At 44.6% G+C, this 12,778-nt stretch overlaps 1 protein-coding gene across 2 annotated transcripts in view; it reads right to left on the reverse strand.

Moving 5' to 3' along the window:
• dock1 (dedicator of cytokinesis 1) overlaps nucleotides 1-12,778 on the reverse strand; it is a 147,900-nt gene that overhangs the window by 10,862 nt on the left and 124,260 nt on the right. For both annotated transcript variants that reach the window (XM_084001863.1, XM_084001864.1), the window contains exons 38-45: nucleotides 12,093-12,212; nucleotides 10,736-10,825; nucleotides 10,238-10,342; nucleotides 5,622-5,763; nucleotides 5,244-5,325; nucleotides 3,353-3,437; nucleotides 2,274-2,360; nucleotides 669-845 (exon numbers count right to left, since the gene is read on the reverse strand). In XM_084001863.1, coding sequence (XP_083857989.1) covers nucleotides 669-845; nucleotides 2,274-2,360; nucleotides 3,353-3,437; nucleotides 5,244-5,325; nucleotides 5,622-5,763; nucleotides 10,238-10,342; nucleotides 10,736-10,825; nucleotides 12,093-12,212 — 888 coding nt within the window. The remainder of the gene's footprint in view (nucleotides 1-668; nucleotides 846-2,273; nucleotides 2,361-3,352; nucleotides 3,438-5,243; nucleotides 5,326-5,621; nucleotides 5,764-10,237; nucleotides 10,343-10,735; nucleotides 10,826-12,092; nucleotides 12,213-12,778) is intronic.

Here is a 12,778-nt window from a genome sequence, read left to right on the forward strand (position 1 = left end):
TCCCTGAGATGAAGGGCTGACCCAAGGGCAGAGAATCCACGCCGCTCCTCCACTGACTCATATCGTTTCACAAGACCAATATGAATCTATTCCGGGTGGCGATTTATGCCGAGAACCGACAGACTATCCTTTTTTTTCTCTCTTTTATCATAAAACACAATCTTAAAAAGAGTAACGGTGAATATAGTGTGTAGACCAGAAACCAAACCAAATGAAAAACAGGATCCAAGAAAAAAAATCAAAACATCAAACTAAAAACTGTAAGATGACGGAAAACCTGCGAGGAGTCCCAAACGTAGCGGTGAAAATGTGAAGGCTGATGGAATGAGAGTTTCTAGGACTTAATCCATGAGATTATGATTTCATTTCACAGCATGAAATCAAATCCGGGGAAGGAAAGTGTTTCATCTGAATTAGCTTTGAACATGGTGGGATTCATTGAACGTAAAATGTGTGTTTATTCCCTTTCTTTTTGAGAGTTGGAAGAGGAAATTAATCCCACTCCCATATCGCTATGCTACATAGGAAGCCAGAGCAGCAGGTGGTTAGCTTAGCTTAGCTTAGCATGAAGAATGTTGTGAGAGGACACTATAAATAAAATGCTATGGAGTCACAGAGATGTGGACATAAATTAATACAGGTTGAGGGTTTTTTTCCATGTTGACTACCTTCTCATAGTTGGTAAAACCACCCATGACAGCCGGGTCCACGATCCCATTCAGCAGCATGGAGAGGGGGTTGATGGGAAGGTTGGGATCGTTGAGGTGCCTCTGCACCATGCTGCTGATCTTCTCATTGGTCAGCTGCATCGTTTCCATGGCGTTCTCCAGCGGACTGATCTCCTCCTGCGCAGTGAGAGAAAAGTGTCATTACACACACACATATACATACATCACTACCGTGTCTGTAATCCCGACAATCAAGAGTAAAACATTGCGTTCACTCACTGGGGATGTTTATTAGAAGATGGGCTTGGAAACCTTTAACTAAGCACATAAATCACGCAGGGTCGGGAAGCAATGAATCATTCTCCACTGTGGCCATACATGAAGCTGCGACTGTCAAATGAAGACGGATAGCACGTCGGTGTCGGGGAATTTCAGCTCCCAAGTCAACAAAACATGATTGGCAACTCTGAGCAAAGATGAATAAAATGCTCGGGAAAATTAATTTCACTACTGTGTGTGTGTGTGTGAAAAAAATAAATAAATTCAAATCAATCCGTGTGGAGACAATCTCATTACTTTGGATGGGGAGAAGGAAAAAAAAAAAATCACCTCCTTGCAGCTTGCTTGTAGGAATTTAGGGAGAAACATGAGTTGAGTCATATGGAGACCCGGGCCCTAAAGAATAAAGGATGTAAGTCTCCAATCTGTGGCGGGGTGTCTCCGGCCGGCTTGATAACAAGCAGCGTCAGATGGAAGGCTTTGGCTCGGTGGATCTCAGCCCCATCATTAGGCTGTAAACAGGGAGTGTAACCTCGGGGAGCCGGCCTCATCTGTAGGGCAAGCTGCTCCTGATGGTATGTTCTCACAACGGAGCATTGCATGAACTCTGGGGGGTTGAGTTAAGGATGTAGCTCTATGGTGAACTGTAACGAAGTGCTTCCTCCAGCACACACAGGAAAGTGACCAATCAAAGGGCTAATAAAGAGTAACTGATTACGTAATACTTAGCCGGGCTAATTAAGCTAAGTAGTGCATTTGTTTTGTGACAAACTAATGACGCATTAAAAGGATGAGGCGGGCGTTTTGGCTCTAAGTGCTCCCCGTATCCCTGCTCATTCCTCCACCGCGCAACATCATCCCGGCCCCGAAAAAAACGGGGACACCAGCCCAGCGTTTTAATGAGTCAAAACAACACAGCGAAAACAATGAAATTTTAATGCCGTTTCAGTGGGATGGAAAAGGGGGAAATGTGCCCGTTTCCCAGTGCTGCGGCGAACACTCGCTGAACCGTCAACGGGGTTATCAGGGCAGAAATCCAGGTAGTTCTGCTCCCGGGAGAAACCGACAGTGAGTGAGTTCTGAGCTCCAGTCTGGTTGCGTTTTGTGCTGTGTAGCTATTTTCAGCGGACAGTCTTTAAGGAGTGCTTGGCGAATCAATGCGGGCCCTCTGGCAGAGAGGGAATGTGCCCCGTCGTTAGTCCGGGGGGAGGGGGAGGGGTCTATACAGCTTAAGTGGACAAATCACATCGATTGCCTCCTGAGCAAAGCTGCGGATCCTCATCTGATTAGGAGGCTCCGCTTGGCACCACACCCCTTCATACTCACCGTGGAAACGGACTTGACTTCGAACCAGCGCAGGATGCCGGGCAGCTTGTAGGCCGTGGAGTACGTGGTCCTCTCAATCCACATGTTCTGTTGAGAAAAGCAGAACACGGCGCATAAATGAATATGACAAACCACTTTAAACAGCTGCTTTTAGACCGTTGTTGCACAGATTAGTAAAACAATGCAACAGGTGTTCAATCGAGAGCTCAGATAAGATGATCACTTTCAAGTCTTACTCGTCGCGTTGGAGAAATGTGCCTACATTGACATGTTTAATGTGTTTGACGGAAGCAATATGTCTAGCAATAGGTATCCATCAGCTCGCTGTCAGGAGGACGTCTGAGATGAGTTGAATGCATCGTCCCGCTCGGTAAACACAGAGGAACGCGTGGATGGGTTTAATTTGTCGCCCCCTCGTCATTTGCGACCTGAATATTAAGCGCACACGAAACATCACTCATGAGTCGACGGGACTCGACAGGAATATTTGGAGCACTCTCAACTCCTTTTATTTAGTCTGGATCTTTTTGTCTGCAGCCCTGTTTTTCTGTGCTTAATGAGAGTTTCCTATCGATTTACTCCGCTGGAAACAACGAGAAAATATGTATTAAAACCTCAAACATAAATCTCAAGCAACAATTCGGCAGGATCCTATCATAAATTAGATAAACAGCAGATCTACCCCGACAAAGAACACCTTATCAAAACAGATAAAACTGAAAAAAAGACGGTTTGATCAGGCTTTGAGATCATTATTCAGTTTTTTTGTAACTTATGCTGCAGATGTGTGTTCTTTCGTTCTGTTTCTGGAGTGTGTGTGTGTGTGTGTGTGGGTGTGTGTGTGTGTGGTTTATCTGGGTGTGAGCGAGAGACAAACAAGAAATATTCCAGTTAAATCCATGTTATGCAATGTGCGTTTACCTTTAAGTATTACTTCTATAAACTGAATTATGGGGATTAAAATGAAACACAAATGATTCAAATTCAGCAATGAAAACAAAAGTAGCCAAAATGTTCCATATTAAAGGTCAGTATTAAGTAGCCCTTAATGTTGAGAAAAAAGAAAAAAAAACAATTACCGCAAACTCGTTGTCGGGGTCCTTCTCCCCCTTCCTCACTGGCCTGGAATACTGGAATTTATGGACTTCATTGACCGTGTAGAAGCTGGGGAGGGAGAGAGAAAATCAGCGGCGGAGTAAATTAAAACCGTTATGGTTAATCCACGGCTTGATTCAAAGGTTGATTGCTTTTTTCTCCGGGTCAAACACGGGACAGGGCCAGTCCAGGGCGTCTCTGCCAGGAAACGGTGGCATTTAGCATCCTGGTTTGGACTAGCCGTCCCCTACAAGTTAAATTAATTCGTTTTTCTAGGGGTCACTGAGGTAAGTCCAACTTCAGCATTGGTGACGGAGGCATGTGATCAGGTTAATGGACTTTGCACACTACGATGGTGTTTGCATGGTGGCAGCAGCTGTCTGGGCACATTCCCGGGCCCCCTGCTCTTTGTCACCCCGTCGTCCTGTGCGTCGCTCTCGCCTACAGGCGTCCCCACCGCTCTCCCGGGGAATTATCCTCATTAAGCATATTGCATTCCCAACACAATGGCATCCGTTTCAAAGAGCATGCTTTGCCTTTATTAGCAAAACAGTTATGAATTAAATATGAAAGGAATCAGTGCCGTTCCAGAAACCCGCTGCCCTTTTATGTTTGTGGTAGCAGCAATGAGCGTGTGCAGATGGGACGCTACGACGTTTGAACTTTTTTTCCACAAAAGGACTGTTGATGTATTCCTCGTGAACGGGCCACGATGAGAAACACTCCACAGAGGATCCGGGTTCAGGTCTTACTAGTACCGTTTATGCTCGGTCACAAAGGGCAGCACGCTTTAATGATGAACATTATGAGAAGCATTTCCAAATTAGCTGAGAAAGCCTTGCATTAGCCTAAAAAAATAAATAAAAACAGGAGCCTCTGATCTAATGAACAGATTAATAAAGCAGCTTTAAATCAGCCGTGCTACCCCAATTAAGCCTTTTACATGTCATTAGCTGTCGGGCGAGAGACGATGCGGTCGCATGGTCGGGACAAAAGCAAGGTCGGGAGAGGTCGTGCTCCGCCTGCTGCTGCCGTGACCCACCGGCTCGGACAAACTCAGTGTCATTGCTACGCACCGCTGGTCTTTTACAGCGAATGAGAGGATAAATGAGAGAGAACAGAGGGATGGCAAACAGAGAGAGAGGGAGAGCCAGGAGAAGAAACAGAGAGATCAGAGTTGGCAGAGACAGAGAGACGGACAGACAGTTGGTGTGGAACAGTCCTCCATCACTCCATAAACACGGTCGTCTAATCTCGGCTATTAGCGGAGTCACATATTCCAATCAGACACAGTTCACAAACAAGCAGGGGGCGAGGGGGGGGGGGGGATGCTGGCGGCGGTGCAGGCCTGCGATAAGATCAGCGCTCAGGTATATTCGCCTTAAGGTTTTTTCCAAGCGAACGTCGTCTTTTAATTATGTCCAGCGATGCGTTGGGTGGTGTATGAAAGTGAATTTGCACAGCTGACTGATGCGGTGCATGGCTGGCGTACAGATTGGGCAAACAAGCAGGGGGGAGGGGGGATTCGGCGTGCGACACAATGGCATTGATGATGTCAGAGAAGACAATGTTGTACTTGGCGCGGTGACTAATAGCAGATGGCCGGCGCAAGTTAATAACCACCAGAACAACAAGAAGGTCAGCCGCTGTTTGTTTCCACACATTTGCATCGAGATTTAATCGCCTTCGCCGCGGCGACAAATCACACTAACATCAAACGCTGATGCTCTTTTAAGTGTCGTCACTCGCTCTCGCAGTTGTTTTTGAGTGACTGGGGCTCGCTGTAATTGAAAACGCATGCTGTGTGACTCTGACTAACACACTCTGTGATTGTACAGAAATGAATGCGAGTAGATGGGGGGATCTCCTGCTCACCTCACTATCTGTTCAGAGACCGGTTTGTTTTGGAACTTGGCAGGCAGGTCGAGGATGGGCTTCACCGTGAAACACTGGATGTCTTCAGCAGTCACGTCAAGGAAATGCATCAAACTGTCCAGTAAATGTCATTCACTGGTGAGAATACACTGTTATTCAACACCCAATTAAATCAAATTGTAAAATACAATCTAATTGTTTCACAAAGTTCTTTTGCCCAATGTTTTTTTAGCAAAGTGTAATTAAAAAATGAAAGCTACAAGGAACTTTAGCGACCCCTGTGGACAAAGGCGGTAGTGCTTTAAGAAAATCAACCAAATCAACAAAAAGAAAACAATGACTGTTATAACTTTAAAAAATGACTGATGCTGAGGATACATTGTCCAGAAGAGCACTTGGTGTCCTCGCTAGGTGGCGTGGTCGTCTTCATCTTCTCTGCGTTGGGAAACTGTGTGAGCAGACGGGCTTCAAAGTCCTCTCTGCGCTCGTACTCCTTCCCACGGTAGATGAACATTTTGTTCTGAAGGACAAAAAGAAGACAGTGAGACCTTGGACATGTAAATGAATACACTTTTTTTCAAACGTGCGTTGCCCAATCTCATTTCTGAGGAATTCATTTTGTCATCTTTGTTTGATTTTTTTTAACCAGTTGGTTCCACAAAATCTAAGTTTAAGTTATAACACCCCTCTCTGTCCAAGAACATTTTCTGTATGTTGCCAGGAAGTCAATTAAATAATTAAATGAAGAAAAAAAACTTTCACACATTATGAGGTACATTGTACATTGCATACATGCTAATTATGCATAGACCAATTTCACCACACATTAGATCCAGTAGCATTCATTCAATGATGGCAGTCAGGGAACGAGAAAGAGAAAACTGTATCATTAAAAGAAAGCGGCTTTTTTAAAATCCACTTGGCCCGGTGCTGTGCTTAAAACACATTATCATATTAAATACTTGGAAATTAAGGTGACAGGAAATCCTTGGCTTCCATTCAGCGACCAGTCAATCACAGCGGAGTTCAGAGCGGGCTCGCTTGGGATTGTTTTAGCACACTGACTGACTGCAAACGGCTACTTCCAGGTTGCTGGGGGGGCTTTTCCCACAAACGGCTGCTGCCAACAACAAGAAGTCGCCTCCAAACTACTGTCATGGTTCAATTTCAAACCAGTGTGGTTAAGATCTCGGCACCGGAGGACGCTCCCATTCCATCTCTTGTGGATCGCATCCTTCCTCCTTCCTCCTCCTAGAAACCATGGCTGCGTATCGCTGACACACAGCGAGCCCTACGCTAATGCATGGCACACATCTCAATTCCCACATTAATTAAAACGGAATTGCAGCCATGAAATGTGCCCGGGGGCCATTTTTTCAAATTTGCTTTGACAGATAAGTTGACAAAAGCGTGCTGATTTCTGGAGTCGGTCCTTCGAGCTGCAGGAGAATCTGCCTGACAATAAACTGCTGCAACTTTTCAAATGCTGAACAACTGCGAGAATTCCTTTCAATATTTTCTCATCATCACGGAAATCTGGATGAGGACATCTCCTTTTTTTCTCTCCATCCCTGTATAACGTGTGCTTGTTCATAAGAAGACAGCAGGATTTGCATTATGTTGTTGAGCATTCTGGTCGTGCAAGGCATTAATCTCAATGTCACGACTCTCATTTTCATTACGCTCAAACCTACGCTCGCAACTTCTGGCAAAGAAAATCACTGTCACTGAGAGAATAATTCATGCTCAAATGCTTTTGCTTTCTTGGCTGGTGGGTAGAAAGGCAATTTCATAAAGTCAAGTGACAAAGCAAGCGCCAGTTCTCAGAGCTGCAATATAACCTAGATATGGCAACGGTGGCTCAATTTTGCTACATTTGTTGTCTTGATTTGTTGTTGTTTTTTTTCATGTTTATTACTGGAGCGCTTATGGCATATGACATAATACATTCATCGACAATGATAGTGGAAGAGTGGGGATTGGATTAAGAGCAGTGGATGAAGACCTGCTCTATCAGGAGAGCCCAGATGGAAGCTAACCCAGCTAGGATGTCTCTCTGTAGCAGGTCATCAAGGTGGATGAAATCAGGCTAACTTGGCTCGGCTGGACAGAGGATTTTGTTTGTGTCTGTCCCGTTTTTCCTGGGCTACAACTGCATTCTGTTGTGCATCTGTTACATCATAACTAAATAACCCTTGAGAAATGAAAAGCTCCTTTCAATATACTTGTAGCAAGACGACAACCCAAGATGGAAACGGATGAGATGTCAATGACCCTCTCAGCAGCGAGAGCCTCCCAAAAAAAATATTAATTCTGCAACAGATTCCTTTCAATCTGTTGCAGAATTACATTCATGTGTTATTTGTAACAGACGTAGAGGCTGGTAAAAAAAAAAAAAAAGGTAATCGTGTTTTATTCCAAAAAACAATTAGAAGTGAAGAGTTCACAGAGTGCTCCTGAAAATGTATGAGGCAGGAACGTTCCTTCCTCCCCCCCGAGTGTGCTCAGGGCCGTCTGAGGAACGCTCTGAATGATGGAACAGGACAGCTCATATCCGATTTGTCTCTGAATACGGTGCGTCTGGATTTATATTTCAAAACACCCTCAACAGCTCTTTAAAGCGGAGCGCTCACAGGAAATTCAATACGGGGATGAAATAAAGTCCAGGGCCGATAGGAGGAACACGTAGACTGGATGTGAAGTGAGAGACATAATTGTAGTCTTTGAAAATACTTGAATGTGTCTAAAAGCTGAAAGAAAAGGATTCTGTGGAGCAGACAAATACAAAAGAGGTTTTTCTCAGAGTTATTATGACTTTTATGATTGAAAATGATGACTCGGGACAAACTTAATGTCTTTACGGTGTTTGTTTTGTAAGTAACAGAAGATTATGAATTCTAAACTAACTCTAAATGTTCCCTCAAAGCAAACAAACACTGGGATTTAACAGAAAAACAAAGCAGAAAAAAAAGAAGAAGAAGGGGACCAACGGCACAAATAACATGATCTATTCTACAGCCCTTTATAATTAGCAAGAGCCCTCGCGTCTAAACACATTAACGACTAATAAATCATATGCAGCTAAATCGAGCACTCTTGCATCCAATCAATTCTTAAGGGGAGGTTGGATACAAAATGCCTTTATCAGAGTATTGATTTTCTCACACAATTGACTTTTCCCCTGAAGACACAGCGAGCCGAACACAAACAGCAAACACAGAGTGGGAAAACAAAAAAAAAAACCCTCCGAACTCCATTTATCTCGATAAGTAACCCACACTTGAACACTTCCTTATGCACTCATGCAGGAATCTTTCATCATAATTATGAAATGTATCAAGAGGGCCATGCAGGCTCAGAGGCCTTACAGCGAGGCGATGTAAGAGCACCGGATCGCTCTGTCATGATAAAGTGTTATGTGTGATATTTGTCTGAGTTTCCGTCTGTGTTTAATGCAGCATAAGGAGGGCCGTGATTTAAAAAAGACAAAACAATAAACACCTAAATTAATTAATTTCTTTCTGACAAAGACAACCCGGCATACACTCGCCTCGGTTATTTTTAAAGGCAAGGTCTAACTGCTTCTAAAATACATAAAAGGCAGAAAATTGAACTCAAAGGTGTCCTTTGAAGGCCGACTAAACAGCCAGTTAGATTAGAGCAGTGCAGCTCGCTCCCTCATAGAGTTTCTGCCGTGAAATGAAAGGGGTTAGGAGATCGCAGGGTTTGTGGAGCGGCTGAATGAAAAGGGTTTGTGATCAGGGTTGTTCAAGAAACCTGACTTCAGCAAAAATCTCATTCCTTAAAGACTTTTTTTTTTTTAAAGCAATCTTATAAAATAAGAAATGGGAAAAAAATCTACCAAATTGTATTTCCTGTATAAATAAAACCTGATATGTGGACGGAGTGGACCTGGTTGGATATGCACCTCAGACGCTCAAACACCTGTCGAAGTCACTATAAAGTAGTGACATTGACATCTGTGGACATTTAGAGGGGAAATACAAATCAGTTCCAGTTAAGAGGCCAGGTATACTAACTAGGGGCTCTAATAGACTTGAAGGTGATCATTCAGTTTCAGTCATACTCATAATGATGAGCGGCCGACTGACGGTGGTCGTTTCTGTACGGATCAGGATGGATTCCACCATGCTGCTTTGCTACATGCGAGAACTTTCAAAGTGCCAACAAGCGGTGGGTCAGAATGTTTTTGGGGCATTTTATAACAGCAGCGGCCGCCAAAAGCAATTTAGAATGTGACCATTTCACTTCCCTTCGCTTTTTATTGGGCTTTTGTTGTGCAGCCGGTGATGGGGTGCCTTGTGATGCAGGGCCACGCGCTCCGCCGTGGACAAAAGGGTGTTCAGCTGAAGTTCAGGCGACGGAATTAAAGGCAGTGTTCGCAGCGTGATCGGCCTTTTGATCGGACGAATGAAGATAGCGCCGTTTCTCACGGACGAGGCCAGAGATATTCAACAGGGGGTCTGCAGAGTTACTGCAGGGGGTCAACGCAATTTGATCCCAAACTTTTTTTTTTCTTCCAAAAATGCGAAAATAAAAAACTATAAAAAGGAAATCTTCCCATTTGTTAAATGCTGTGTAGAAATGCCAATATAGACTTAAAATATGTTCTTTAAATATATGGATCTTCATGCAACAAAGAGGTAGATGTTAGACACAGGACAGACGGACTGTGAATGAGAGAGATTATTTTTCTTCTCTCTCTGGAGCGCCGTGAGAGGCGCGTCATTCTGGATCGTATCGACGGCCCACGCACTCACGCCGCTCCTGATTCATCGTTTGTGTTCTGTGAGTGAGTCGGTGAAGCGTATGTGACGACCACACCGGGTGGGACGTTGAACGGGTGAGACGCAGACGTGTGAAACACATGCAGGACGTATTGACGGCTGAGGACTAACACTAAAAACCGGTCGATCGCCTGTTTTGACGAGCGGCTCGCCCACGCTGTGATATCAGAGAGAGTGAGTACTCACGCGTAGGAAGGAGGGGAAGCCCAGGCCGTAGTAGCCCACAGCAAAGTAGTCCGGTTTGGGCCGGATGACTTTCACTATGTTCTCATAGAACTGGGCTTGCTTCCGCTGCAGGGAGACACAATGGAGAAGGTGTTTCTCTCACATGATCCTTATTGATTATTTATACAGTAACAGTTTCTGTGAAGGTCATGTCTCCGATGCATTATAGTCATACTTACAATGCCTTATAACCTGCTTGCAGCACTATATAATATAGTTATAAACACTCAGAATGCTTTATAAAAATAATATTAAAAACTAATATGAATGAGCAAACAGCATTTAAGGAAACGTGTGATATTTGATCTTATAAGTCATTATGAAGTGTATGATTATAAATCATTATGAATATTTATAAGTGTATAATAATTATGATATAACTATAATTTTACAGGGGAAATGTATCGTTTTAGAGCAGCAGCAAAAAAGTGAGTCAAATACAAAAATACGTTTTCTTACCAAGGATGCGCTGAGCTGCTCAAAGTCAAACATTTCATTCTCGTATTGTTCAGCCAGTTCCTTTCCCAATATGATGGCCTCCTCCCACATCTATGAGACACACACGCACACACACACACACACACACACACACACACACACACACACACACACACACACACAGTTAGTAAATTAATTAATTATCAAAATTCAAGCCGAGATAAAGCATTCCTTTTTCAGCCAGCTGAATAAAACTAATTATCTCTCCCAGGAAATGGTATTCAATAAGACTTTTTTTTTTTTTTTAAACAAATCATTTTAATTTTGTCAATATTCTTCACTTCTTTTCCCTTTGATCTAAATGACTAAAGCTCGTATGCCAACTTCTTCGGGGGGAGTGATGCGTTTCCCCTCCAGACTCATCCGACGCAGTGGAGTGGTGTCACAGATAGACGGGAGCCACTTGAACATGTTAAAAGGCTTCTAAGTGGCTTCCCGACAGACTAGACCGGGCTGAGCTGATCTGGGCCAGGCTGGAGGTGGACCGAGTCCAGACTGCGGCTCAGATCAGCCTGCCATCAGTGAGAGTGGAGGTGGCAACACCATCTGGGGAGTGCTTTCCGACTCCGATGACACTCATAGGAACCGTCCTCAGCTGATCCCCCGCCCCCCTCCTCTGGAGTGTTGATGTCTTCGTACAGCCGCCGCATCATTTCCTGTCACTCGGGTGTGTTTGTGTGTGTGTATGTTTTTCAATTTGTCGTCCCCCTGGCATTATATATCCTGCTGAGTGACAGTTGGCTAGAGAAGCGAGAGCGGCACTGGTGACACATCCGCAGCCTTGGGACATCATCTCTGAGACTCTCTGGCTGCTGTCCTGCAGACCCATTCCAGGCTTCGCTCCCAGCCTGAAAATCACCCTCTCTCCTCTGGAACCAGATATGAGGAGAGTGTGGCACAGTAACTGGGTCCCACGCAAGTAGAGCATTTTTCTCAATCTGATACACGTATGAGTGGTCTGCTCCTCGTGTCATAAGAGGGTGGTATCACACAGATGGGATTCTCGCAGCGCGCTGAAGTGGTATGAAGGAAGAGAAAGAAAGGTTTGGTAAAAGGTGCAGGAGTGGACAACACAAAAGAGCCTTGCATGGTCTCATATGCACCTTCATCCATAAGAGCATCGGCTGAAAAGGAGAGGATTATTTACAGAAAAGGAATATAAAAACGTCCATTCAGCGGTTCGAAACCTGCCGTCTCACACCAGAAGGTATATTAACAGAGATGACAGCATCTAAAAATAGCATCCAGGATTTATCATGATTATCACTCTTCTGTGTGCCAGAGTGTGTGTGTGTGTGTGTGTGTGCGCGTCTCTTACCTTGCCCTTGTCGAAGTAATTGATAATCTGCTGGTAGAGTTGGTCCTTAAGCTGTCCTTGAGTGCTGGCCTGGTAGCCGTCCCTCTGGGTCAGGTGGGCTGCACATTGCTCGTCGGACCACTGCAGAGGACGGAGTTAGCATCGTGGGTCAACGTTGTGCAGTAGGGGAAGGGTGACAAGAAATCCATCACTGAGTTATAGCCGATGCAAATGGGTGAGATAGATTTGTAATTCCTTTCCAAAAGCGGCGCCGCTCTCTGACGGGGCGAGGGACACCCGAGACACGGCTAATGGAACATGAAGTTACATATTGAACGGCTCAGAGAGCATCAGTGCAACATGTGCCTTTCTGTGGCTAATGCTAATAGCATTTAGCACTAGCATCCCCCACAACCCAAACCAGTGTTGCACACTGCTAGCGAAAGAACAGCGTAATCGTATTCATTACACATTTTGCTAGATTTCTTACAAGAATGGCAGACAAGCAAAAGTGATGCCAAAAAAAAAAAAAAGTACGAGGTATCCTTTTGTGCTGACTGTGAACTCCATCATGCATCAACATGGAGAATAATGAGCTTCCTGACAAGCTACAAGCTACAGCAGCTGCACGATCTGATCGGCCTGAGTGGCGAGGAAGCATAATCCTCGGCTCGCCGCCAGCGCCGATACATTACCGGCCGCTTTTA

The sequence above is a fragment of the Eutrigla gurnardus genome, assembly GCF_963514095.1.
Source record: "Eutrigla gurnardus genome assembly, chromosome: 22".
In the NCBI taxonomy this organism is placed as follows: domain Eukaryota; kingdom Metazoa; phylum Chordata; class Actinopteri; order Perciformes; family Triglidae; genus Eutrigla; species Eutrigla gurnardus.